This window comes from Protopterus annectens, chromosome 4.part1 (genome assembly GCF_019279795.1).
Source record: "Protopterus annectens isolate FY-2018-M chromosome 4.part1, PAN1.0, whole genome shotgun sequence".
NCBI lineage: Eukaryota > Metazoa > Chordata > Ceratodontiformes > Protopteridae > Protopterus > Protopterus annectens.
This window is the reverse complement of record NC_056734.1, coordinates 417,476,647-417,500,942: the sequence shown is the minus strand read 5'-3', so window position 1 is coordinate 417,500,942 and position 24,296 is coordinate 417,476,647. Positions and strand designations below refer to the sequence as shown.

The 24,296-nt window shown below is 44.3% G+C and overlaps 1 protein-coding gene across 1 annotated transcript in view; it reads left to right on the top strand.

The window, feature by feature from the left end:
• ECT2 (epithelial cell transforming 2) overlaps positions 1 to 24,296 on the top strand; it is a 1,537,379-nt gene that overhangs the window by 480,507 nt on the left and 1,032,576 nt on the right. The window contains exon 7 of the mRNA XM_044070772.1: positions 21,699 to 21,829. Within this exon, the coding sequence (XP_043926707.1) occupies positions 21,699 to 21,829 (131 nt within the window). The remainder of the gene's footprint in view (positions 1 to 21,698; positions 21,830 to 24,296) is intronic.

The window sequence follows — 24,296 nt, the reverse complement described above, 5'->3', positions numbered from 1 at the left end:
CAGACTTACTGACTCGCATGTCAGGGCAGCTCCATCCCTCTCTTCGGACCCTCCGGTTGACAGCCTGGCTACTCCACTTCTGTCATTAGTTAGGTTTCACCAATTTTCGCCAGAGGTGGTTCATATTTTATCTTCCTCTCATAAGCCTTTGACCAGGATATTACAGCAAATGGAAGAGGCTTTCAATCTGGGCACATGCCAAAAAGATTGACCCTTACACGGCTCCAATTTCTTCTGTATTGGAGTTCCTGTCTATGCTTTTTAACCAGGGTTCAACAGCCGCAATCATTAAAGTCCAGTTGACGGCGATTTCTAACTTTCTTGTCGCAGACTAACCTAGTCTAATGGCACATAGACTCTGTAAGGCTTTCCTGAAGGGCGCTTTACTTCGTCCTCCGGTCTCGGAACCTGTTATGCCTTGGGACTTGAACTTTGTTCTACAGGGTCTTACTTCACCCCCCTTTGAGCCTGCAGCCACTTGCGATTTAAAATTCTTAACTTGGAAGACTGTCTTTTTGGTAGCATTCACATCAGCCAGACGTGTTTCGGAGCTTCAAGCTTTAGCAATCAAAACCCCAAAGTAGCGTCCCTTAGTAACCTTAACCAATCTATTGAATTGCCAGTGTTTTTTCCTCAGTTCTCAAACAAGGCAGAATTCAAATTTCATCAATTGGATGTGCACAGACTATTACGTTTTTATTTGCACAGAACGAAAGACCTCAGAAAATCTGGTCAGTTGTTTCATTTTTGGATAACAGAATTGGGTCTCCTGTTTCCAAAGTCACGTTGTCCAGGTGGATTTCCAGTTGTATTTCTTTCATTTATACCTCTGGGGGGGGGGGGGGGAGAGATTTACCGTTCCGGGTGAAGGCTCACTCTACCCGGTCTGTTTCTACATCTACAGCTTTTCAGGCTAGATTGTCTATGGATGATATTTGTGCTGTGGGTACTTGGGCATCTCCTCACACCTTTGTTACTCATTACAAGTTAGATATGGTATCTAGGGGCAGGTCTTCCTTTGGTTCCACAGTGCTCAGGAGTATTTTCCACTGAGCCTCCCAGGATTTAGGTGCTGGGGATGCTGTCCCACGGGTAAAAATGTAGGCGAGATTGGACTACATAACATAAAGAAGTTATGTACTCACCGTAATGTTTGATGTATGTAGTCCATCTCTCCTCACATTCTTGCTTACCCCCTGTCCTGGAGGATCTGGAGGTTAGGCCTGGTTTCAGAGTTCCCTTTATTCTTGGTTTGTTTTTCCTTTCCTTAGGTGGTGTTATGCATGGAGGGTGAGTGCTGGTGCTCGCAGCAAACTAGATTTGGGGATAGAAGCAGTGCAGCGTGGGATACCATCTTAGCCCAGCCAACAGAAAGACTTTGAGCTAAAAAGTATGGCCGAGTCGGGGGCGACATTCGGCTCCGAACCCCACGGGTCAGAATGTGAGGCGAGATGGACTACATACATCGAACGTTATGGTGAGTACATAACTTCTTGTTTGTGTCTAGCATATTTTTTCTACATCTGGAACTTTGACATTGCTTCCCCCATAGTGCCTTTTTTAGGCAAGTACATTTGCCAGTAACTGTACGCCAAGAGGTGACAGGTGAAGACCATTTCTGGCAAAGCAAAGTGGTCTGTCGACCATATCTTCCCAGGCTGACAGATACTGGATCCCCCTGGATTGACACCAGAAGCTAAGCCAATTGTTGAAGATAATCATTTTTTGTTTATATTGAGGCTTCATTCTAGGTGTAGGTAGAATGCTGCTTATGGCTAGAGGCATACATGCCTGGGACACACAATCTGAGCGCTCAGTCATGTCTCTCTTCATATAGTCCACTGAGGTACGTCTCGTCATTCACTCCAAAATAGACTGTGATAGAGTCATAATTGTACTTGCTGAGAGACTTGAGTGCATGTGTAATCTGTTGGATCCCAGCACCTGACAGGCAGCTGGCTATGATCTTCTTATCCATCCTGGTGAGGGAGACGTGCATGTGTCTCGCTGTGCAGTCACCTATGACCGACATTTGGTTTTGAGGTGTGTTGCCTTTGAGACTTATTGACTGAGACACTGTGTGTATTGTGTAGTGGATTTTTTTGGGTCTGCAGTGCGTGTGCAGTAAGTTTGCGTTTGGCAGGTCTGTGATGTTTAGGTAGGCTTTTAGTGAGTACCTCTTTGTGTATGCGAGTTTCTCTGTTGTACGCTTATGTGCAAAAGGTGAAGTGTATTTGCTGACAACCTGTTTGATATCTAGTTTGTGAGAATTGATTCCAAATTCATAGTATAGATGCATCTCGCACGTGTGCATATATATATATATATATATATATATGTGTGTGTGTGTGTATGTATGTATGTATATATATATATATATATATATATATATATATATATATATATATATAATTTTTTTGAGTAATTGGTTGTCCGTATACATGAGGCAATTGCTACATTGCCTCCGGATGCCCATGTCAATCAGGCTGGCTGGAGAAATGCTGGGCAACTGTCCATTATGGCAGGTATATACTGTAGTAACTAGTGGGGAGTGGGCTAGATGAACCAGATTTTGTTGCAAGAATAACAAAGTGGCTATTCTATGTGGGGCTAGCGGTAGAAAACTGCATCAGTGCTTCACAATGCACAACTGAGTTGCTCACAGGGCAGCAGTGCACAACAGTGTTGCGCAAGGTGAAGCAAGCGAACTTAGGATGGTTCTCCTAGCAGATATCTAGGGAAAATTGTCTTTCTAGGCGTTTGCTTCCATGCATGGCTATACACAGCTGTGCTAAACTCCATTATGTGCAAATGCGAAGCTTAAATACAAGTGAAGTTAAAACACAATTTTAAAACAAAGTAGCCAATTGAAAAGCCCAAAGCTGAGCCTTATTCCAGCAATCCCCAAATTAGAATCGTCCTAGGCTGCACCCTTCTGCCATAGGATGCAGGGGGGACATTCTTAATGTAAGATGGCTGGCTGTAGTGCGTCGAGGATAGGTTTATGAAATGGATAGGGCAAAGATATCTAATGCTGGTAGCGTCCTTTAAGTTAGGGCCAGGGTCTGAGATTTCTGACCGTAGATTCAGTGCTCCTGACATGGGGAAACTGAGTCCATTGGAACTGGGATAAGAACTTAAAGAAATAACAAACATAAAAGAAATGACAGTTATTGTAGCTGTCAGAACATTCAAGCTCATTTGGCAGTGGGGCACCCTGCTCGTTATGATACAGTATTGTGGAAATGCGGTATGTAAACAAGCAGGAAGACTCGCTTCGATCTGTTCAGACTAGCCATGCACCAATATGGGAATTGGCACTGAAGGCATGGCTTACAACCATAACTCAGTACATACCTTCTTTGAGGTAGTACTAGGGTCAAAGCTTTTATTTTTATCATTTGTTAACCACGTTAGTCCCACCCTGCTAATGGCATCTTTTCAGGGGAGACCCGATGTGGTGATTATACTACTATCAGAAATTTGGCCAGGGCATTGGTGAAATTCCCCTACTCTTTTTAGTAGGTGCCATAAGATCTTTGACATCCACCTGAACCACCACCACAGCAAGCAGATGGGACCTCTGTTTAATGTCTCATCAAAGGATGACATACTCAGGAGTGCAACAACACCCTCCTTGCCCTGTACTGCAGTGTCAGCAATCCATCTTCCTGATCTGGAAATAGAAGCCACTTCCTTCTGCACTAGAGACAAGTGCTATGTTTTAAGCCACTGACACTTTTGATGAGTAGACTTTGGGAATACAGGTACAGTCTTAGTGGATGTGAGAATGACTAGCTTCATTTGTAGAGAATGTGGCACTGGAGAAGCTTGCATGTATCTAATGCATTGTAATACAGTGCTATGCAGATGTTCTTCGTGTTTCACTGTTGCAGTCATTACATTTGGGTAATCCTGCTGGCAGGTTGCCCTCAGCCGGCCTGAATTCCAAAGTCTTGGGTCCTGCGTCGGCTGCTGTCGCCCTTTCCCTGATGTCAGGGGTATAAAAGAAGCAGCCAACGCCATTTTCTCCAGTCTTTCTTGCTGCACGGTGCCCGAAGCAGAAGCAGTTCGCAAGTGCCGGTCGGTAGACTCCTGAGATTTTCGTGTTCGAGTTTCAGATCCGAAGTTTTCAATAAAGCTAAGTTCCCCGTTGGGGAAAATTGTTTCTTGCTCCGGACCAATGTCAGAGAAAAAGTTAATAATTGTATTTCTTGTGGGAATCAATTACTTCATAAGGATTTTCATTCTTACTGTATTCCTTGCCTAGGCCCTGACCACAACGTTTCTGGTTGTCGCTTTTGTGCTAGATTTAGCCAACACACTATTAAGCGTCTGTATGATTTTGCTTTAAACTATTTTGGACGCCGGTTTAATTATCCAGAAATGTCTGATAGCCATCCGACTACCCGAGTCCACAAAAAAACGCAAAGAAAAGGAAAGCAATAGACAACAGAGGCCCAAAACTGACGCCGAAGCTTCTCCTAAGCCAGACGCCAGTTCTGCGGTCCTCAGTGAGGCGCTTTCACAGCCACTGACGCCCACTACTTTAGAGTCGCAGGCCGCTACTGACTCCCACGTGGAGTCTGCCATGCCGCTGGAAACTCAAGGTATTGGAGCCTCGGATATTATCCCTTCAGATGGGTCTGGAGCCGCTGAGCAAGCACCGGCTTCTGAGGGTGTATTCAGACCTAAACATCTTTACATCAAACCGACTTCAGCTTCAAAGGCAAAGACTAAAGCACCTTTCAAAGCAAAGCAACAAACTCGAGAGCCACGTGGTCCGGCCTGTATGCCCAAAAAACAGATGCTCAAAATGGCCTAAGACTGGATTACCTTGATCAGGGGTTCCCATCCCCCTCCTGATAAGAGGCCTATGCAAGAAACTGACTATGAGGATTCTTAAGAATCTATACCCTTCAGCTTCTCCTCCAGAGGGCTATTCTTTTGGGGAAACCTTACATACCATGAGGGAGCATTTCCACTGGGAGAGCCAAGATTTTTCAGAATCTAAAAAGAGGCTCAGGGATTTCCTTTTACTACCTCAACACAAGCCACTAGCCATCCCACCTGTGTTAGACATTGTAGATGTGTTTTTGGAGTCTAGTCTTACCCCTGACTCCTTACCTCCAGCTCCTGTTAAGCCTGACAGATATTACAGGGTTCCTGACCCTCATAAATTCCTTTTTAAAAACCCTGCTGCAGACCCAGAAACTATTTCTCAGGGTCCCAAAGGAGTTGAGGCTTCTGCTGCAAAAAACCCTACCCTCTCTGACAGATTCTAGAGCACTGGATAGATGGGGGAAAAAAGGTTTACACATCTGCTACCTTGGCTATAAGGGCCTTAAACTGTCAGTTTCATATGCTCAGATATCCGCAACATGTCATGGCATTGCTTAAACAGAAAATGATGTTTAACTCTGAGTGTGCAGAAAACAAGGAAATGCAGGATTTTATTGCATGCAGCTGAACAAGTTGGAAAGCATACTTTGCAATGTGGTTTTGATTCTTTAGAGACCTCCTGCAGGGCCGCAGTTACAGGTTCTGTAATTAGGAGGAATGCTTTGTTAAAGGAACAAAATCTGCCTGATCATGTGAAACTTAAATTATTAGATGCACCTTTACAGCATGATACTTTGTTTGGTGTTAAGGCAGAAGAGGTGTTAAAGAAAATGGAGGACAAAGCTAAATCTATGCAAACGGTCAAAGATTTTTTACAAGTACAGCCACCTAGGTTTAGTAGACACTGGCCAACAAAGAACTGGTCCTTTCCTGGGTCAGACAGACCTCAGAGGGGCAGATCTAGATGCCCTAGAGGCAGATCCCAGGCTCAAGGTTCATACCGCTCAAAGCAGTGGGGTGCTTCTACCTCCAAAGTTGGAGAAGACCAATCACAATCATACAGGAAACAGTCCCAATGACTTCCCCCTGCCTGCACCAAGCACTTATCTCCTGGCAGCACCCTTAGGGGGAAAATTAGCACTTTTTTCTCAAAATTGGCACATTATAACCCAGGACAAGTGGATCCTAAATATTGTGTCACAAGGCTACAAGTTCCATTTCCATACCCTGCCAAAGGCAAACGGATGGCCAGATCTGCCAAAAAGTCAATGGGCAGAGGCACAAAAACAAGTCTCATCCCTCATGGACATGGTGCCATTCAAGTACCAGAGCAAGAGCAGGGACAAGGATTTTACCCAAGACTGTTCTTGGTACCTAGAAAGGACCAGGCCTGGAGGCCAATGCTGGACCTATCTAGTTTGGACACATTCCTGGATATACCAAAATGCAAGATGTTGACTTTGCAGCAGCTTCTGCCCATGCTCGGCAAGAACGCTTGGCTAGTGACTTTAGACCTAAAAGAGGCATACCTGCATGTCCGAATCGGACAAATATGCAGAAGATGCCTCAGATTAAAGGCTGGCTCAATGCATTACCAATTCTTTGCACTGCCGTTTGGCTTATCTACTGCGCCCAGAGTCTTTATAAAGTGCCTGGCACCAGTAATTGCATTCTACAGACAGAGGAATACAAATATATCCTTACTTGGACAGCTGTCTAATTCAAGCAGAGAACAAGGACATTCTTCTACAGCATCTGGCATTTTTGAAAAGACTTCTAACATGCCTAGGGTACACAGTCAACAAAAAGAAATCAAAACTAGTACCCTCTCAAGAGATATTCCTGGGTGCAAGCTTAAATACAACTGCCCAGATGGCTTATCTCACGCCAGACAAAGGCAACGAACTACCTATTTCAAAATGTTGGCAACAAAGGCCCAGTTATCTGCAAGAAAAATTCTGCAGGCTTTGGGCTTCATGGCATCTTGCATCCTACTAAGTGTTTGGACTCAACATTGCCACAGCCTGGTAACTATGATTACTCTTATTCCCTGCCTGCAACAGGAGTTTCGATGGTGGGCAAAAGCTTGTCACCAAAACAAGGGACAGCCATTCACATTACCCCCAACCAGGCAGACACTAACAATGGATGCATCAGATTATGCCTGGGGGACTCACGTGGCAGGAAGATGCATTCAGGGCACATGTACCTCAAACCAAATGCATCTACATATCTATCAAAAAGAGATGCTAGCAGTTCAAAATGCCCTGACAGCCTTCAAGGACCTACTTCATCCAGGACAACTACTGATAGTCATGTGGTATATAAACAAGCATGGGGGCACACATTCTTACCCCCTTTGCAGACTAGCCATGACTTTGTGGGACACAGCATTGATTTACCAAGTACATCTGCAGGCACAATTCCTGCCAGAAAGGAAAAATACTCTGGCAGACGAACTAAGCAGAAACCTCATGGACCCCACGAGTGGCACCTGAACCCACAAGTCTTCAGCATTATAACAAGGAAATGTGGGTGCCTGGACATCTGTTTGCCTCCCCTCACAACTAAAAAGATTCTGCACAAGGATTTATCACAGACAAGCATGGAAAGTGGACGCCCTGTCTTTCAGCTGGAAAAACCTGTCAGTATATGCATTTCCCCTTCTGCCTCTCCTCCCCAAGGTACTCCTAAAGGTCAGACAGGAGAAGCCAAAGACGATACTGATTGCCCCAGACTGGCCCTGCCAGTACTGGTATCCAGTACTAAGGAGCTTGTCTCAATGCCCAGCTTGCACCTTACATCAAATACTTCATCTACTGTCCCAGCAAAACAGTCTGATCCTGCAAAGCCAACTCAGAACTTTAAACCTGACAGCATGGCGAATAATGTAGTCATACAAAACGCACCTCTCAGTAAAGCTGTGATGGATGTCATTTTGGAAGCCAGAAGGCCTAGTACTAGAAAATCTTATGCTGGAAAATGGAAGAGATTCTGTGCTTGGAACCAAGCACAAGGAACTGATACAGCTGTGCTAAATATTCCTCAGATTTTGCGATACTTAACTGTGATGCTGGACAAAGGCCTATCTTTTTCATCCATTAACATTCATGCCTCCGCCATTTCAGCTCATTACAATGTAGAGCCACCAATTTTTTCTTATCCCTTATTAAAGCAGTACCACAGAGGAGCCAAAAATGTAAGACCTCCAAGGAGATCACCAATGCCTGCATGGGACCTCAACTATGTCTTGGAAAAACTCACCTTGCCTCCTTTTGAGCCAGCTGCTACTGCTGACATAAAGTTTTTATCTTGGAAAACAGCTCTGGTCCTAGCAATAACTTCTGCAAGACTAGTTTCAGAGCTACAGGCACTCATGGCTGTGGAACTTTTTATCATTTTTTATCCAGACAGGGTCTCTCTGAGGACAAACCCAACATTTATGCTTAAGGTGGTGTCCAGTGTGGCCCTCAACCAAACTATTCACCTGCTAACCTTTTATCCAAATCCACAGAACAAGAGGGAGAGAATTCTGCATTCTTTGGATATACACAGACAGCTTAGATTCTACTTGGACAGAACCAAAGTTTTCAGAAAGACAGAGCAATTACTAGTGACATATGCTGCAGGTTCACAAGGAAAGGCCATCTCAAAGCAGACTATTTCATAGTGGATAGGCCACTGCATTCTTTTCTGCTATGTACACCATGGCAAAGCCAGTACCTAAGGGCATTAGGCCACACTCAACCAGAGCTGCAGCCACTTCAGCAGCCTTTCTCAGGGGAGTGCCTACCAAGGACATTTTGGAGGCTGCTACTTGGGAGTTCAGTGCACACCTTTACAAAGCACTATCACCTGCCATTCTACTCTAAATCCAGGGCAGGCTTTGCCACTGCAGTTCTGCAGGGCCTCATAGCTGCTTCTAATGCTGTTTAGCTCCAGCCTCCCAACTTTAGCTTTGGGACTCTACCCAAATGTAATGACTGCAACAGTGAAACACGAAAAACATAGTACAGTTGTGTACACTTACCAAAATGTAGATGTTGGATTGTATTCACTGTTGCAGTCCAGGTTACCCACCCACCCATCCCCCTTTTCTTCTAATGGAACCTATGTGGTGTATTTGCTTGTAGATGAAGGTAAATTTTATATTGGTGCATGTAATTATACATATAAATTTTGGCAACCCTTTTAGGGGGCACTTGACATCTGGGGCAAGAAAAAAACTAAAGAAAATGGCATCTGCTGCTGCTTTTATACCCCTGACGTCAGGGAAGGGGCGACAGCAGCCGACGCAGGACCCAAGACTTTGGAATTCCGGCTGGCTGAGGGCAACCTGCCAGCAGGATTACCCAAATGTAATGACTGCAACAGTGAATACACTCTAACATCTACATTTATGGTAAGTGTACACAACTGTACTTTGTTGGAACTTGCTAAAAATGCAGATATCAAAGTAAATTCACTGTCATTTCACTTCCTCCATCTTTAATGCTTTTGCTTTGACATAGATAACCAGTTTGTTCACTTTCCCTTGCTTCCCCAGGATCCAGGTATTCCCCTTCCAAAAGGCAAGGAGCAGCCTCTAGATGAGCTGGGTGGGAGTGTTTTCTTGGTGTTCTTCGTGTTTCACTGTTTCAGTCATTACATTTGGGTTATCTGTTTGCAGGTAGCCCTCAATCAGCCTGATTATCAAAGTCTTGGGTCCAGCGTCGGTTGCTGTCTCACCTTCCATGACGTCAGGTAGTCAGCGGGGATAAAGCATGCAGCCGACGTCATTACGTCAGTCTTTCTTGCCGTGAGGTGCCCGAAGCTGAAGCAGCTCGCAAGTGCCGGTAGGCAGACTCCTGAAATTTTCGTTTTCGAGTTTCAGATCCGAAGTCAACTAAGGTAAGTACCCTGTTGTGGATTATTTTTCTTGCTCTAAACCGATGTCAGTAAAAGTTAACAATTGTATTTCTTGTGGAAAGCAATTACCTTATAAAGATTTTCATTCTTACTGCATTCCTTGCTTAGGCCCACACCATGAAGTACCTTGCTGTCAGTTTTGTGCCTTATTTAATCCTCGAACTATTCATTGTCTGTTCATTTTTGCATCTAAATTTTTTTGGTACTCTGTTCAATTATCCAGAAATGGCTTTAAGCCACCCGACTACTGGCCTTTTAAAAAAATGCAAAGATAGACAGACTGACCCCATAGGTCCAAAGCTGCCGACAACTCTTCTCCTAAGCTAGTCGCCAGTTTGCCGGTACTCGGGTGCTTTCGCAGCCCCTGATACCTGCTACTTCAGATTCGCAGGCCACTACTAAGACTCATTCGGAGTCCGATATGCCACGAGATGCTTCTTCGACTGTGTTACCTGCGGATGTCTCTACCTTGGATGGGTCCGGAGCCGCTGTGCAGGCACCGGCTTCTGAGGGTGTATTCAGGCCTACTGACTTGCATGTTAAACTGATGCCATCTTCTTCTTCATGGCCAAGAATTCTATCCATGCCTAGAAAACAGACTCCCAGACCACATGGTTAGGCCCCATGCCTAAAAAAACGAATAAGAATGGCTGAAGACCTTATTACTCTAACCAGGGGAAACCACCCTTCTCTCTCCAAGAGACATAGAACTGATTTTCCTTCTGATTCTTCTGATCAGGATTCTGAAATTTCTGATGTTCATGTTATACTGTTGCAGTCATCGCACTCGGGTTATCCTGCCGTCAGGCGGTCCCGCAGTCGGACGAATCCCAAAGTCTTGGTCTGGCGTCAGTTGTCTTCGCTTCTTCCCTGACGTCAGTGCGACAGGGCGATAAGAGGCAGCCGATGCCATTTTCTTCTGTCTTTCTTGCCACACTGTGCCCAAAGCAGTTCACAAGTGCCGGTCGGCTAGCTCCTGAGATTTTCGAATCGAATTTCAGCCCGAAGTCTTGAATAAAGCTGAGTACCCCGTTGGGGAAACTTTTCTTGCCTCAGACCGATGTCAAAGTTAATAATTGCATTTCTTGTGGGAAGCAAATACCTCAAGGATTTTCATTCTTATTGTATTCCTTGCCTAAGCCCAGACCACAACGTCTCTGGTTGTCGGTTTTGTGCTAGGTTCAACAAACGTACAATCAAGCATCGGGCAGATTTCGCCCGACATTATTTTGGCAGAAAATTTAATTATAGCATGTCGTTGGAGCAACCAACATCAAGGATAAGGACAGGCAACCAAGGCCAAGACCAGATACCGAGGCCTCAGCAAGGCCTGCCGCCGGTTCTCCGGTTTTCAGCGAGACATCTATGCAGCCCCTGACTACCGCAGATTTAGAAATTCTGACTGCCTCCCGCACCGAATCACCTGGGCCTCAGGAGCCGGTTCCATCTCACCCCTCGGACGCCAACCCTGACAGTGATCCGGAGATTTTGGACAGGCCTTCGGTTTCTGAAGGTGTCTTCAAACCAACAACTATCTCTATTAAGTCTTATGCTAAACTTAAAGCCCCCTTAAAAGTTAGGAAACCGGGTCCACAGGCCCCTATGCCTAAACAACAGATGCTTAAGATGGCTGAGGATTTAATTACCCTTATCAGGGGTTCACAACCCCCCCCTGACAAAAGGCCTAGACTGAAGGAAGATTATCCTTCCTCTGACCAAGCATCCATTTTCTCAGCTAACTCTGAGGACCAGGATTATTCCTTCCCTCCTTATGAAGACTCAGATGCTGAAGAGTCCATTCCCTCTGTCTCCCCCCCCCCCCCCCGAAGACTACTCTTTTGGGGAAACTTTACACACCATGAGGGAACACTTCCACTGGGAAGGCCAGGATTACTCTGACTCTAAGAAAAGACTCCGTGAGTTTCTTCTTCTCCCACAGCATAGACCCCTTGCAATTCCTCCAGTTTTAGACATTTTGGATGATGTTTACACAGAATCTAGTCTAAACCCAGATTCCTTACCTCCTGCACCAGCTAAACCAGATGGATACTACAGAGTTCCTGATTCTCATAAGTTTCTATATAAAAGCCCTGTTGCAGACCCCAAAACCATACTGCTAAGAATCCGCTACCTTCTGAAAGAGATTCCAGAGCATTAGAGATGGGGGAAGAAAGTAAACTGCCAATTCTACATGCTAAAATACCAACAGTACTTGATTACACAGTTAAAGCAGAAAATGATCCCTCAAACAGATCAACCTGATTTCAAAGAGATGCAGGATTTGCTGCATGCAGCAGAACAGTGGTTTTGATTCATTGGAAGCCTCATGTAGAGCAGCTGTCACAGGATCCAGAACTTTTCAAAGCAAAGTTATTGGATGCTCCATTGCAGAAAGATGTGTTATTTGGTGTCAAAGCAGAGGAAGTTTTAAAGAAAATGGAAGAAAAGGCAAAATCTATGCAGACAGTTAAAGATTTTTTACAGGTACAACCTCCTCGTTTCAGCAGAAACTGGCCATCAAAAAACTGGTCCTTTCCTGCATCAGACAGACCCCAGAGGGGTAGGCACAGATGCCCAAGGGGCAGAGGCCAGCCACAGGGTTCTTTCAGGCCTAGACAATGGCATACAGCAACTCCGAGGTGGAGACGAAAGATCTCAACCCTTCATTAAACAAACACAATGACTTCCCTCTTCCTGGCAGCACCATTGGGAGGAAAACTGGCTCTATTTCCACAAAATTGGCACATCATAACAAAGGACAAATGGGTTCTGGATATTATTACCCGAGGCTACAGATTTCATTTTCACACTTTACCACGGATGAGAGGCATGCCAAATCTGCCTCCAAACCAATGGGCAGAGGCACAAATGCAAATTTCACCTCTTATGGATAGGAAAGCAATTCAAAAGGTACCTACAAAGGAGCAAGGTCAAGGTTTTTACTCAAGACTATTTCTAGTACCAAGAAAGGACAAAGCCTGGAGACCCATTTTAGACCTCTCAATTCTAAACACTTACCTGGAGGTACCCAAATTCAAAATGCTCACACTACAGCAGCTTCTTCCCATGCTGGGCAAGGAGTCTTGGCTGGTAACGTTGGACCTCAGAGGCATACCTGCATGTCCCTATCAGACAAGGTTGCAGAAGATACCACAGATTTTTGGCAGGTACAACGCATAATCAATTCTCTGCATTGCCCTTTGTCTTATCTACTGTATTTACAAAATGCCTGGCATCGGAATACAGATTTATCCATATCTGGCCATTCTATTGCAGCATCTGGCATTTGTAACAAAGCTGCTAAGTTGCCTAGAGCTAATACCCTCACAAGACATAATATTCCTGGGTGCCAGCTTAAAATACAACCCCAGATGAACTTATCTCCACCACAGGCAAACAAAACAACTAACTCAATATTTCAAAAGATGGCAACGGAAAATCCTGCAGGCATTCGGGTTCATGGCATCCTGCATTCAACTAATTCCACATGCAAAACTGCATATGAGGAAATTACAATGGTACCTGAAAAGTGTATGGACTCAACACAGGCACAGCCTCGAAACAAGTATACCTCTCATTCCCTGCCTTCAAAAAGAGTTGCTATGGTGGGCTCAAGCATGTCAAATAAACAAGGGTCTTCCTCTTGCCTTACCTCTAGCAAACCAAACTATGACAACAGATTCTTCAGACTACGCCTGGGGAGCACACATGGCAGGAGAGTGCATACAGGGCGAATGGTCTGCAAAACAAATGCATCTACACATCAACCAAAAGGAGATGCTAGCTTTGCAAAATGCACCGACAGCCTTCAAGGACCTCTTGCATTCAGGAGAACTACTAATAAGGACAGACAACACCACAGTTATGTGGTACATAAACAAACTGGGAGGAACACACTCCTACCCTTTATGCAGACAGGCAATGACCTTGTGGAACACAGCATTGACTTACCAAGTACAACTGCAAGCACAATTCCTGCCAGGAAAGGAGTACATATTGGCAGATGAATTAAGCAGAAATTTGGCAGATCCTCACGAGTGGAGACTACACCCAGAAGTATTTTCAATGATAACTCAAAGGTGGGGACGCCCAGACATAGATCTGTTTGCCTCCCCAAACAATTGCCAACTACAGAAATTTTGCACTAGGACTTCATTCCCTAGCCTGGAAAGTGGACGCCGTATCATTCAGTTGGACAGCATTGACAGTTTGTGCCTTCCCACCACTACCTCTCTTGACCAAGGTGTCACTGAAAGTCAGATGAGAGAGACCTCAAATGATCCTCATTGCTCCGGACTGGCCACGTCAGCACTGGTACCCATTACTAAGGACCTTGACTCACAGCCCTCCATGGATCTTACCTCAATTCCCACTTCTGTTGACTCAGCAAAACCCTCTGATCCTTCAGTCAGCTCAGGACTTTATTTAAATTTAGCTGCATGGAGAATACCTTGAATTATCAATGAACACTTCTCTCAAAGGACGCCCTGAATGTCATTTTGGAGGCCAGGAGGCCCAACACCAGAAAAACTTACTCAAATGGAAAAGATTTTGTGCATGGAACCCGGCTAAAGGCCAAAATCCTTGGATACCAAACATTCCTCAACTACTGCAGTACTTAATTGAGATGCTACACAAAGGCCTTTCTTTCTCATCCATTAAGATCCATGCTTCAGCCATTTCAGCTCAATATAGTACGGATCCTCCCATATTCTCACACCCTTTACTAAGGCAGTTTATCAGAGGGGCTAAGAATACAAGACCCCCAGAAAACCCCCAACGCCAGCTTGGGACCTCAGCTTTGTTTTAGAAATATTAACACTGCCTCCTTTCGAACCAGCCTTCTCAGCAGAACTACAATACTTGTCATGGAAAACAGCTCTGTTGCTGGCTATCACCTCAGCACGCAGGGTCTCAGAACTACAGGCACTTATGGCAGTGGAACCTTTCATCATTTTCCATCAGGACAGAGTCTCTTTATGAACTAACCCTACCTTTATGCCAAAGGTAGTATCCAGTGTGGCTTTGAATCAGCCCATTCATTTACCCACCTTTTATCCAAACCCCCAGAATCAAGGAGAAAGACTCCTTCACTCTTTGGACATTCACAGACAGCTACGTTACTATTTGGATAAGACAAAGACCTTCAGAAAAACTGACAAGCTCTTTGTATCCTATGCTGCAGGCTCACAAGGAAGGGCTACTTCAAAACAGACCATCTCCAAATGGATAGCACATTATATGCGCTTTTGCTACTCGCACCATGGGAAAGCAGTGCCTGTTAATATTAGGTCCCATTCTACCAGGGCTACAGCAACTTCAGCAGCCTTTCTCAAGGGGGTTCCAACCAAGGACATTCTGGAGGCAGCTACTTGGAGTTCAGTGCACACCTTTACCAAAGCACTACCACCTTCCATTATACTCCAAAACCAGAGCTGGTTTTGCCACTGCAGTTCTGCAGAGCATCCTAGCTTCACCTAACCCAGTTTAGTACCAGCCACCCATCCATAGCTTTGGGATTCAACCCAAGTGTGATGACTGCAGCAGTATAACATGATGAACATAGTACAGTTTTGTACCTACCATAAATATAGATGTTCGAGTGTATATACTGCTGCAGTCCTGCAGTCCAGGTTACCCTCCCTCCATCCCCTCTACATACCAGGGTGTTATAACTCCATGTACATCATTCTATTGGATGCATGCCTATATGGTGTACGTGCTAACAGCTAGTACTATTGTTTATCTATGAAGGTATTTTTGCATAGTTATTTGTATTGCCTTCCTAGTTGGGGGCACCTGATATTTGGGTCAAGAAAAACTGAAGAAAATGGCGTCAGCTGCCTCTTTTATCCCCCATGTCGCATTGACTTCAGGGAAGAAGCGACTACAACCGACGCCGGACCAAGACTTTGGGATTCGGCCGACTGCAGGACCGCCTGACGGCAGGATAACCCGAGTGCGATGACTGCAGCAGTATATACACTCGAACATCTACATTTATGGTCGGTACAAAACTGCACTTTTTCTCTGACCAGGAGTTGCCCTCATCTACCTATGAGAATTCTGATGCACAAGACTCCATTCCCTCTGCTTCCCCTCCAGAGGATTTCTCTTTTGGTGAAACCTTGCATACTCTTTTGGTGAAACCTTGCATACTCTTAAGGAGCATTTCTGTTGGGAAAGGCAGGATTACTCTGACTCCAAAAAGAGGCTTAGGGAATTCTTATTCCTGCCTCAACACGGACCTTTAGCTATCCCTCCTATACTCGACATTGTAGATGTCTTTTCGGAATCTAGCCTGGCCCCGGACTCTCTACCTCCAGCTCCCAGAAAACCTGACCTGTATTAGTGTACTTTACTCTCTCAAGTTCCTCTTTAAGAATCCTACTGCGGATCCTGAGACCATTTCACAGGGACCCAAATGCATTAAGGCTACTACTGCCAAAAACACTATCCCCTCTGATAGAGATTCCAGGGACCTGGACAGATGGGGTAAGAAGGTATACACTTCTGCAACTTAGGCTGTTAGGGCCTTAAACTGCCAATTTCTTATGTTAAAGTATCAGCAGCATATTATTGTTTGTGTCTTTCGGCTTTTCCCGGTTAGGGGTCGCCACAGCGGAACTCAGGTCCGCTAATGATTGGCAGTAGAGTTTTTATGTCCTGGCTTGCCGGGCCTAATGCACACCCTTCAAAGAAGGAATGCCCATTCATGCATGTCGCCACACAGAAGACGCTCTAACTGAGAATCGAACAGGCAACGTCTAACTGTGAGGCGACAATGCTACCGCAGCACCACCACCGCAGTAGTAGTCCTCAGCAGCATATTATTGAATTACTTAAACAGAAAATTATGCTGATTCCTGACTGTGCTGAAAGTAAAGAATTACAGGATTTAATGCATTCTGCTGAACAAGTTGGAAAACATGCTTTGCAATGTAATTTTGATTCATTAGAGGCATCTTGCAGGGCTGCTGTCACTGGCATGCTTGGCCTAAGGAGCAATCTTTTGCAGATTATGTTAAAGCTAAATTACTGCATGCTGCCTTAAACCAAGACCACCTGTTCTGCAACAAAGCAGAAGTACTTAAAAGGTAAAAGCTAAATCTATGCAAACTGTTAAAGATTTCCTTCAAGTACAGCCTCCCAGATTTAGTAGGCACTGTCCTTCTAAGAGTTGGTCTTTTCTTGCCTCTTCCAGGCCTTCTCAGTCCAAACCCAGAACCAGCAGAACGCCAAAGCTTCAGTCCCAAGGTACTCACAGGCCTAAGCAATGGGGGACTGCAACATCCAGAGCTGGTAGTAGTAAGACACCCCAACTATGGTAAACTGTCACAATGACTTAACTTTAAACCTTCCAAGACCTGCTCAACTGACTGTTCTTTTAGGGGGAAAGTTCGCCCTGCATGCAAAAATCTGGGAACTCATTACCCAAGGCAAAATGGCTTAGAGTTTCCCAAGGGTGCAGATTTCACTTCCACTCCTTACCAACCCCAAACAGTTGGCCAGACCTACCCCCAAATCAGTGGGCAGAGGATCAAAAGCAAGTTCTCTCTCTTCTAAGCATCAGGAGTATTCAGCCTGTCCCAGAAGGAAAATGGGGGCAAGGTTTCTACTCCAGACTTTTCCTGGTACCCAGAAAGGACAATTCCTGGCGTCCAATCCTGGACTTGTCTATCCTAAACACTTTTTTGGTAATCCCAAAATTCAAAATGCTAATTCTTCATCAGCTGCTTCCCATGATAGGCAAAAATGCCTGGTTGGCAACACTGGATTTAAAAGAAGCCTACCTGCATATCCCAATAAGGGAATCTTGCAGAAGATAGCTATGCTTCAGAGCAGGCTACATGCACTATCAGTTCACTGCACTGCCCTTTGGCTTTTTTACTGTGTCCAGGATATTCACAGTGTCTAGCTCCAGTCATTGCATTTTGCAAGCAAATAAATATTCAAATATACCCATACCTGGACAATTGTCTAATTCAGGGAGAAAGCCAGGACATAGTAATTTCTTCACAAATGCCAGATGGTTTAATACTAACTTCACTGGGGTACACCGTAAACGAAAAGAAATCTCATCTAGTACCCTGCCAACAGATTGTATTCCTGGGAGCAAGCTTGAACACAACTTCCCAGATGCTTACCTCACACCAGAGAAACAAGTTTGACAGCCTACTTCAAACTACTGGCCACAAAGACCTAGCTATCTGCAAGGACAATACTGCAAGTCCTGGGGTTCATGGCCTCTTGCATTCTACTAATTCCATATGCAAGACTGCATATGAGGAAACTACAATGGTATCTTAAAAAGCCTATGGTGTCCGCATTCTCAGGACCTAGACTCAACGATTCCTATCATACCTTGTCTAAAGATAGAGTTCCTTTGGTGGGCAGAGGCCTGCCACCAAAACAAGGGGCTACCATTCACTCTACCCTCTGCAACCCAAACCTTAACAGACGCATCAGACTATGCATGGGGGGCTCGCTTGGCAGGGCAGTGAATTCAGCGCAAATGTAACGGAGTCAAATGCACCTGCATATCAGTCAAAAGGAAATGTTAGCTGTACAGAATGCTCTGACAGCCTTCAAGGACCACATTCTTCCAGGACAATTATTGGTAAAGACGGACAACACCACTGTTACGTGGTTCGTAAACAAGCAGGGGGGAACCCACTCATACCCTGTCTGCAGACTAGCCATGGCTCTGTGGAACACAGCCTTGAGCTACCAAGTGCACCTACAAGCTCAATTCCTGCCAGGCAAGCTAAATACACTGGCAGACTACCTAAGTAGAAATCTCATGGACCCACACGAGTGGAAACTGGATCCAAAGATATTCAACATTTTGAGAAACAAACGGGGGAGCCCAGAGATAGACCTGTTTGCCTCCTCTCAGAACTACCAATTGGAGAAATTCTGCACAAGGACTCCCCACAGACAAGCTTGGAAAGTGGATGCCCTGTCCTTCACATGGAAAAGCCTATCAGTTTATGCCTTTCCTCCTCTGCCTCTCTTCTCCAAAGTGCTATTAAAGATCAAACAGGACAAACCAAGGACAATACTTATCTCACCAGACTGGCCACGCCAACACTGGTACCCCTCTTGCACAGTGTCACTTATGGAACCATGGCACTTGCCTCAGACTCCTTCCCTGCTGTTCCAGCAGGAGGGCCAGATTCTGTACCCACAGCTTCAAACCCTGAATCATGCAGCCTGGTTAATTTCATGATCTCTCTGTTACCATCTCTCAGTAAACAAATGATGAATGTCATTCTGGAGGCAAGGAGGCCTAGTACTAGAAAATCCTATGCTGAAAAATGGAAAAGATTCTGGTCCTGGAACCATACACAGGGGATGGATATAACTGTGCCCAATTTTTCCGCACATTCTTTAATACTTAACTTAGATGCTTCTCAAGGGCCTTTCCTTTTCTTCCATCAAAATTCATGCATCAGCCATTTCAGCTCATTATAATAGAGCCACCCCTCTTCTCTCATCCACTACTGAAGCAATTCCTCAGAGGGGCCAAAAACTTAAGACCACCCAGGAGAGCCCCTACTCCAGCCTGGGACCTTGACTTTGTATTGGAAAAGCTCACTCTACCTCCCTTTGAGCCAGCTGCAAATGCAGAGTTGAAATTCCTTTCTTGGAAAACAGCCTTCCTTCTAGCAATCACTTCAGCAAGAAGGGTGTCTGAATTACAGGCAGTCATGGCAGTGGAGCCTTTCATCATCTTTCATGCTGGCAGGGTGTCCCTCAGGACCAATCCCTCCTTTATGCCCAAGGTGGTATCCAGTGTGGCCCTTAATTAGTCCATTCATTTGCCAACCTTCTTTCCTAATCCACAGAACTAAAGGGGAATGAATACTGCACTCCTTGGATGTGCACAGACAACTTAGATTTTACTTGTACAGGACTAAGCCTCTCCGGAAATTAGAACAGCTGCTGGTTGCATTTGCTGCAGGGTCAGAGGGGAAGGCTATTTCAAAGCAAACCATTTCTAAGTGGATAGGCCATTGCATTAATTTCTGCTATAAGCACCATGGAAAACCTACCCCACAGGGGATAAGACCACATTCAACCACGGCTGCATCTACCTGTACAGCCTTTCTCAAAGGTGTCTTTACCAGGGACATCCTAGAAGCTGCTACCTGGAGTTCTGTACATACCTTCACCAAGCGTTGTCACTTGCCAGTTTTCTAAATCCATAACTGGTTTTGCCACTACAGTCTTGCAAGGCTTTATAGCTAGTCCCAATGCTATCCAATTCCCTTTTCCCTTCCTTAGCTTTGGGAATCTACACAGATGTAATGACTGCAACAGTGAAACACGAAGAACATAGTACAGTTGTGTGCACTTAACATAAATGTAGATGTTAGAGTGTATTCACGGTTTCAGTCCTGGTTACCCTCCCTCCAGCCCCCCTGACTTATATTGACTATACCTGTATTCTTGCTTACTTTGCTTAAAGCTTTCTGGTATATTTGCTTTTTTGTTGAAGGTGTAACCTTATGTATAATTGCTTCCCATTGTGGGGGCTCCTGACATCTGGGGCAAGAAAAACAGATGTAATGACGTTGGCTGCATGCTTTATACCCCTGACTACCTGATGCCATGGAAGATGAGACGGTAACCGACGCAGGACCCACGACTTTGATAATCAGGCCGACCGAGGCCTACCTGCAAGCAGATAACCCAAATGTAATGACTGCAACAGTGAATACACTCTAGCATCTACATTTATGGTAAGTGTACACAACTGTACTTTCTCTTCCACCTGGAATGGGCCATCTTCGGTGGGTTGTACTGCTACTCCCTCGAACAATTTCTGAACTGGTTAAGAGTAATGCAGACCTGAAGATGGTGCCATCCAATATTCCTTTATATCTCCATTGTGTTGACATTGGCTGGGGGGTGTGGACCCCCTGGGCCTTTTGTGGGGGATGAAATGCCTTGTAATCAGGCGAGTTCTTGGGCTTCTGTTAACATAAATCTCAATTGTTGGTACTGCAGCAGTAAACCTGTTCAAGCATTTACATTTTTGGTAAGTTCCTACACAATTATATATCAACTTGCAAGTTATCTTCAAACATTCGTTGTCATTCCATTCAGAGCAACTTTCTTCCAAAGGATAATTGTGATATGAGCGAGAGTTCAAATAGCTAATATCCACCATTAGGTTAGCTTTTTTTTCATTATAAATAAGTATGTATGAGAAGCTGCCATCTTTACATTTCCTTTTATGTAATGAGGACTTGGCTGTGGCCAAGTCAAACCCTTGTTCAGATGAATTGTGATCTGCTCATAACAGAGTTTTCACCACTGTTGTCAAAAGCCCAGTTTCTACTGTTTTTTCTCTGTCATTTATCATAAATTTTTGTATAGAGGCCACTCTGTTTATGCATTTAGCAGGTATTGCGGTTTCCAGTAGTTCTAGAATTCAGACCTCCTCAGCCCTTGTTTTTTGACTCATACCGCCTTGCTTGGAAGTCTTCCAAGCTGTCTGCCAGTTCAGAAAGCCTCGAGTTGGTCACAACTGATAACGTTCTTATAGCAGTTGATCTTTGAAAAGATCTTCTACAGTGGATTCTTAATCTCCTGTTTCCTGCCATGTCTGAACTCTCTGCTAGGTGTGATACATTTATAATTTTGTATTTGTGTTTGTTTCAAGTGTGTGTTTAAATTTAATGGGATGTTGCAAGATGGGGGTTACTGGGAGCAGAATGTGTGCCCTCTTAGTGATGAGATGCATGTGACCCAAGTCTGAGAGCTGCACGGTAAAATAAGTTTGTTCTGAAAAGGTTTTCCCTTTCATCCTCCCCTGGAGAAATCCCTTTCAAATGTTGGCCAGTGTGCAACAAAGATTTGGTTTGTAAGTAGATTTTGCTGTACTGTAAAGCTGTAGTGTATATACTCCTAAAATTAAGTTTTATTTTATTCCTTAGAGAATTTTGTGCTGCTGATGAGGAATTCAGGAATGCATTTAAGGTCCCACCGTTTCAAGACTGTATACTAAGTTTTTTTGGATTTCCAGATGAAGAAAGATCAAACATGGAAGAAATGACAGTAATGCAAGGTATTAACTGCTGATGTCTGCTGGAGTAGATTAAAATGTTATACATTTTATTCTTCTGTGCTTGTGTTATTGAAAGTAGCCCAACAGGTTTGTTATGACTGCAAATAAAGCTGTAGACTGAGGCATACGATGGTCTATTGAGGTATGTGATGACAAAGTATATTATAATGCCATATTCCTCACTTGCTTGGGCTTCATCCAGTATCCTAGGAAGCTTACACATTTTTACTGCTGTAGAAAGAACTTAATTTCATTTCTGTATCCCACAGTCTGAGACCCTTTTCAGTTCATAGGTTTATAGGACATTACTAGGTTATTGACCAGAGGGTCGTTTTAAGCCTAGCCTCTTGCACCCATTATATTTCAAGAAAAAGTCTAGTCGATGCCTAAAATTATTTGTAATGACTGTCCATGTCCAATAGGTATGTGGGAGCTATTCCTGGCAAGAATGTGGTTTCCCATCCATGCATCCTGGCTGCTTTTCAACAGTTAGAGGTACTCTGCTTAACATGAATTGGTAGCGTATTCCAGAGAAGTGCCAACCTCTGTGAGATAAATTTGTCTCTTCTGCATGTCCTATTTAAATCACAAGTGAGATTTAGGTCGCTGGAGCTGGTCGTTCTAATCCCATTTGACTTGTGCATGTGCAGCAGCTTTATCAGGTTGGGGTCAGAGATTGCTCTGTAAGCCAGGGACAAGTCAACCCTAAGCAGCCTATATGCTACTGAGTACAGTGACAAACTTCAGTCTGTCTGAGTAAGGCATGTGCGTAAGACCCTGGATCTTAGTTAAAAAAAATCTCTGGGGTGTCTCCAGTTGCTGCAGGTGCCTGGTACAGTACATACCAAAAGGAACATTATTTTCAATTATGGGCCTGATAAGGGCTGAGTATAGGGGGGTTATAACATCTCTTGCTCTTGAGGCTATGCCTTTGCTAATCAAATGTGCAATGTAGAATGCCTTTCTTAGTACAGTGGACAAATGGTGGTCAAAGTTTAGGTCAGTCTACTTGTGTGACCAAATCCCTCACTATAGCATTTATATTTAAAGTAGTGTTTATTTGATAGGATCATTGCTTTTACAGAAGGGGATGATGATGCATTTCTTTTGCTTTTAGTTTGAGTTTATGGCTTTTGCACCAGTCATTGGTCTGTGTAAGCCCCTTCTTGAGGGCACTCACATCTGAGGAGTCGATGATCATGACAAGTTTGTAGTAGTCAGCCACAGCCCCTTTGTTTAGAGCTCAACTTCCGAGACGTAAGTACCAAACACAAGAACTGATCTTTGTGGAACCCTGCTGGTTGAGGTGGAGTCACCACTTTGATAGCATGTGTACAGTTAGTGAGCCAGTTTGCGACCCATCTAACAACAAAGGACTTGACATTTAAATGAGTGAGTTTGTCAATAACGCCTGAATGGGGGATTGTGTCAAAGGCCTTTGCCAAGTCCAGATAGTGTGTGCACATATTTGCCCTTATCTGTGGCCCTGGTAACATTTTCAAAGAAGTCTTCTAGGTTTAACAGGCATGCTAGACCTTTTACAAAGCCAAACTGGGTTGTATCAATGATTTTTGGAGGTCACCTATATATTTGAGTTCCATGATGATACGTTCCATGGCCTTGCAGATAAGGCTAGTCAGGCTTCTGGGTCTATAATTCTCTGGATCTGTTGCTAAACCATCCTTGTGGAGGAGGAGAACAGTTGTGGTTTTCCATTCAGCTGTATTCAGGCTGTGGTTAAATAGGTGCCTAAGGGGGTTGCTAATTCCTGTTTTAATTTATTTAGAATGCAGCCTGGGATGCCATCAGGACCCATAGAGGCTGTGTTTTTTGTCTTAGAGCTTTGATGGCCCGTTCTTTAGATATATAGGGTGGGGGAGCTGTTGAAGGTATGGTTTGTGATATATTTGGAGGTGATAAAGGGGAGAAATTTTCACCAAACCTGTCCACTAGTAGATTAGCAATTTCTGCAGCATCCGTGTGTGTGATGACATTTGTCACTAGTTCAGCATACATTTGGGTCCTACCTTTTAGGCAGTGGATGTAGCTGAAGAAAGCCTTATGGTTATCTTTAGCTATGTTTTCTAATTTCTTCTCAAAGATGCTCTTAGAGGATTTTATAAGTTGTCTTTGTTTAGGTTTAGGAGGGTGCTTTTCCAGTGCTGAGACCTCCCTTCAGTATTCTTGGACAACAGCTTCTTACGCTTGTATAGTTTATTTTCATGAGATGTCCACCAGGGTGGTTTGTTTTTTCTTAACTCTTACTTTGGTCCTATCTACCACAGCTTAGTGTATACATTTGTATAAGTATTGGTACAAGACATCAGAGTATACTTTAATATAGTTGCCAATACCATATGTGGGGACTAGTACTTGGAAATCATTTATGCCAACCCCTAGGTGGTATAGTTGGCTTTGGTGAAGTTTTTTAATCTAACTTCATCTCTAATGGGTTCTGGAGTTACTG